A 4699-nucleotide genomic window follows, 5' to 3' on the forward strand; every position below is an offset into this window, starting at 1 on the left:
AACGAACCGCCCGCCCCCGTATACGCATGCAAACCGCTCTCCCCGGAAACTCCCCACCACCGCACTCTATACGTCGGGGAAGGCGGGGTCGGCAGCGGCGCGTGCAGGTGCGGGCGGCGCGACGGCAGCACAATCGGAACGCAAACGCCGGGAAAAAAACAAAAGTTTCTTCTAGGATGTGCATCATAGCAATCCCCGATCCATAATCAAATGCATCACTTGCCATTTCCCCATCCAGTTCACAAACCGCAAATCGTCCTCTTCCTCCATCGTCATCGCCTCCGGTTTCCTTTTTCTTTCATCACCGCACCCTTTCAGCTTTCCTGTCTTTCCACCACGGAGCTTTCATTGCATCCATCCTCTTCTCGGCGTCTCTCATGACATCGAAAGACCGCTCCCCGCTCCGTTTGCGCCTCCCCCATCTCCTGCCTTAGCTCCCCACCCTTCCCTGGCAGTCCTTCTCGTTTTCAAAGTGTCCGCCGTCAATCTCTTCATCATGCCAGTCGTCCCCACTACCATGTCACATTTTGTGACTCGATTTGCCCCGATCCACGTCTCTTGTTCTCCAGGGCGCTTGTTTTCTATTTTAATTCCTAGTTGCACGCCTTTTCCCACAGGTTCATCAGTATTGCGATTCAAGACTCTGTGTTTCCCACTTTGCTCACCTCTATCGTCTCTACATTCTCACGCTTTTTGTTCACATATCCGCGTTCTCCTCATCCCCGAAGCCTCTGCGCCGCTTTCTCTCCTGAGGGTTTGGCCTCGCTCCGCGCGTGTCGCTTCCTCGTCTCTTTCTTTCCGCGCAGCGATACCTGCATCATTGCCTACAATGTCCCAACATGTCTCATACTGACTTTTGCCTTCTTTCTCAATCTTCTCGACCTCTTTCAAAGATGTGGAACCGCCAATGACCCTCACATCTAGGTCACCATTCCGGTCATTACGTGCATTGCTTCCCAACGCACATTCTGGCTGTGCCATCTGCCAAACACACCCCAAATATACACATTCTATAACGTCTGTCGACATAATTGCCCATTTCCCTTTCCCTGCCCATTCTTCTGCATTTCACCAGGGCATGATCACCTTTCCCTACAAATTTTCCAAGCCTTCTAACTAACGATAACCGCTATTTACATTTTGATCGAACTTCGGCCTTCCTTACCGACAATCCAACTTTCGTCGCAATCCTCATCTGTAGCTACTAACCTACCTGCCAATTGAACTCTTTTCGGCTAGGGGTGCCTGCCCGTTTATCTTTCATCCATTTATATGTGGCCTCGGTCTCGTGTTTAAAACACACATGCAGCTGTGGGGCAAGCCAAAGTTCTTGGACACGAAGTGTACATGGGTAGCTGCTTTATCGCAACGAGCTTAGAAATATGGACAAGTTCCGCCGCCTGTATGGTGATGTCGTGGGTATCTATTTACCCAAGTCGTTTCCCAAGTACTGCGCGAGGATGGTCCTCGTGTCGGAGTGGGTCGACGGCGTCAAGCTTATTGATGACCAGGCACGCGTTAGACCTGAGGATCTGCCTATCGTCGAGACCGGCATCTGCTTCGCGCTCACCCAGCTTTTGGATAATGGATTTTTATACGCTGGTACGTCGCCTTCCTTTGTCGCCGCCTGCGTTCGCGCTGGGTGAAGGGAGCACCGCTGCCTTGGGATTGAATTGTTTACTGACAACGCCTGGTCCTATGTTTTTCTTCTTCTGATGCCCCCGTCTCAATAGATATGCCACGACGGAAACAGTACGTCGACCCAATCAGCCGGGGTTTCTCCGTTTTTCATTCCCCCCCGTCCGTCGCTTCCCGTTGCTACGTTTTGCGGGCGCAAACCATATCACGTGACTTCTCGAACCTCTCTTTCAAAGACTAATTTTTGTTGTTGTCGTAATTCGCAAAATGACTGTGGTGTTGCGTTTCTTTTCCCATTGGAAGTGCTGCGAACGAAATCTGGGTATCTTGAATAGATCGATTTTGGATTGGTTTCCGAGATGCCGACATCTGTGCACGAGTCGCTGGTGTGTGCGTTGATGCACCTGATCCACGGGGAGTACGCGAGGCTCGCCGAGAGCTTTGTGGGTTTAGCGCTGATGCACTCGGACGACATCGAGGTGGACTTGCCGGTGCTGTCAGAAGCGCTCCGTGAGGCTTTTGAGCCGTCAAATGAGGTGCTGGCGGCGAGTCGCAAACCAGGGGTTGTGAACCGTTTTAACAACTTTACGTTCATTGGCACTGTCGGCAAGCTTCTCATGCTTGGGACTCGGTTTCCCTTTGTGTTCAATGACTGCTTTCTCAACAACCTGCGGTGCCTCGGAATGCTCGAGGGAGTCGCATTGAATGCGGATCCAGAAGGGGACAGCACGGTTTGTCGATGTGCAGTTAGGCCAGGTTCTATTGCGGGTCAATATTTTCGAGGGTACTTCACCTGCGCGGTGCACAGAACGATGCAGGTCATGCGAGCCCTGACCGAACCGGACATCACACGGTAATGAGCTTGCCGTCATGCTGGATGGCCGGGAGCAGGCCGGTCGGGGCAAGGTTGAGAAACACGGAAGGCTTGGAGCCGTAGCAGCTCATGTTGATCTTCTTGACCATGTAAGAGACCTTCATTGCTTCGAACAGGAGCTGGACCTTGTGGCAGTAGGGCACCAACGGGCATGGTCGCGGTACAGCACGAGGCAGACGTCGGCGTCCTTCTGCGCGAAGAGGCGGAGCGACTCGCTCTCCGTGCTGGGCGAGATGAGGTTGGGGCCGTTAACAAAGTCGTCGGGAGAGGTGCGGACGGCCAGCTTCTAGGAACACAAACCTGAGCATGTCCCATACTGGAACATTGTGGACCAAGCTGCTCGCTTCGATACAGAAGCCACTTAGTGTTCGGTGCGTCTTCAATGCTTCCTTCTGTCGCCAAAGGATGCACATCTAGAATCGTGGCCTGGGTACATGCGTCCCTTATTGCGGGAGCATTATCTCAGTTCCCATTTGGCAAAGCGAGGGTCCCTACACAGATGTGGCGGGTCGAGTTGTTGACGGGTCATGAGTTGAATATGAGCGACGAAAAGGGAAGGAACGTGAGAAGCACGAACGAGAGGCCGGAGAAAGTTGGGAGCATGAAAGCGAACCACGAGCCAAATTTGAAATGACGAAAGTGAGGCGGTAGCATCGCAAGAGGATTGTAATAGACATCCCCTGGTGCCGGTTCCAGCTCCCGGCATTAAACAGGGACTTCAGCGCCTCTCTCAAATTGACACTTGGCATGTAAGTAGTGGGCACCATAGCCCGTTCTCGGGCGACATTTGGCGGTGTAGTAGTGGGATGTGTGTGCTTTACACGTGTAGTAGAGAGTACGCCCAGTATGACACTTGTTCACATATAAATGGTCTCACGTTCTACTTCACGACTGACACTTGGTCCAACCAGGGAAGCGCATGTCAGTCCCTACAGGCATCAGGGGCACATCATTTCCACCGAATATCGCGTAGAATAAGCAAAGCACATCATAGGTTTGTCGAGCACCTATCCTGTGGAGAGTTGAAACATATCAGATCGTCAACATAAAGATATCCATGCCATATTACAGAGCCATCGGATGCGCATCATTAACAGATCAGCAAATCATCGAGAGGGTATACTTAACAGTGTTATCGAAGGCACATCGAACAACGATCGAACGGATATCAAAACATTTCACTTGGCCAATTCCCCCTAGCTACGTAGTACACGGCCCCACGAATGACCCCTGTTTTTGCACGTGAACACGTTTCGCGTCCTACTACACTGGTCTCCAGACCTAAAAGTTTACTTCCCTTTCCCTTTTCACGATTTCCTTTCTTCTCCTTTCGTGGCAGTCTTCTCCTTTACCCTTTCCTTCCCCCGAGATGCCACCCGAGAACCGATCTGCCGCACGATCGGCACCGCCCGCAGTGCAACGAGAAGCGCTCAAAATAGCGAGCAATCCACACGGGAACACGTCTACATTCGCGCCGGTTGACACGTTGGCGAGCTTCGAGATTCGAGACGATCTACGCGCAATGCTCGAGGGCACCATGGAATCGCCCGACGTCCTGCCGCTGATGTACCTCGATTTCTGTGAGCCCCTCAATTCCCTTGCATCAAGAGTTCCCAATCGAAGTGAGCTAGAATCTCGTCTCAAGTCTACGCTGGAGAATGCCACAGGAAATAAAGACCAACTTCTATCGGTCAGCACAGAGCTACGCGAGATACGTGAAAGCCTCCAGACTCTACGTGAAAATTCTCAAGATCAAATCTTCAAGTTGCAAGGAATGCCAACGAAGTCCGAGAAATCAGGACCTTGCTCGCAGCCATCATGTCTGAAAACACGATTATTCGTAATCGCCTGCGAAATATCGACTCCTCGAGAGCGCATGTTAGAGAAAAACCCGTCCCCCTGTCTCCTAATAATAATTAGCCGAATCGCGTACAAGATCTAGTGTGGTACAAAGACCGATCCGCGGTCGGTGTACAGTAGGAGCGGCCGCGCGCAGCGGGCACGGGGCACCGTGGCCCACGTGTAATACGTATGATTACCGAACGGGCGCAGCAAGTGACAGGTGTACGCTTGGGTACACGTGTAGTGTAAGGAACCGTGTGGGGATAATGCGCGCGCAGTGTAATGCAAGCGCGTAGTGTGAGGATCCGTGCGGTGGTGTAATGACGGCGCTAGATTTTCAATCGC

At 52.2% G+C, this 4699-nt stretch overlaps 2 protein-coding genes; one reads left to right on the top strand and one right to left on the bottom strand.

Annotated features, from left to right (window-relative positions):
* CHC_T00001948001 (hypothetical protein) overlaps positions 1 to 206 on the top strand; it is a 675-nt gene extending 469 nt beyond the window's left edge. The window contains exon 1 of the mRNA XM_005713107.1: positions 1 to 206. This exon is cut by the window's left edge and continues 469 nt beyond it. Coding sequence (XP_005713164.1) covers positions 1 to 206 — 206 coding nt within the window.
* A 911-nt stretch (positions 207 to 1117) lies between these two features.
* Positions 1118 to 3218, bottom strand: CHC_T00001949001 (hypothetical protein). XM_005713108.1 is given in 2 exon segments: positions 1118 to 2969; positions 2970 to 3218. The coding sequence occupies 1 exon segment, from the start codon at positions 3216 to 3218 to the stop codon at positions 2970 to 2972; it is 249 nt and encodes an 82-aa protein (XP_005713165.1). The 3' UTR covers positions 1118 to 2969.
* Between the last annotated feature and the right edge of the window lie 1481 nt (positions 3219 to 4699).

Source organism: Chondrus crispus, genomic scaffold (genome assembly GCF_000350225.1).
Source record: "Chondrus crispus Stackhouse genomic scaffold, scaffold_12, whole genome shotgun sequence".
In the NCBI taxonomy this organism is placed as follows: domain Eukaryota; phylum Rhodophyta; class Florideophyceae; order Gigartinales; family Gigartinaceae; genus Chondrus; species Chondrus crispus.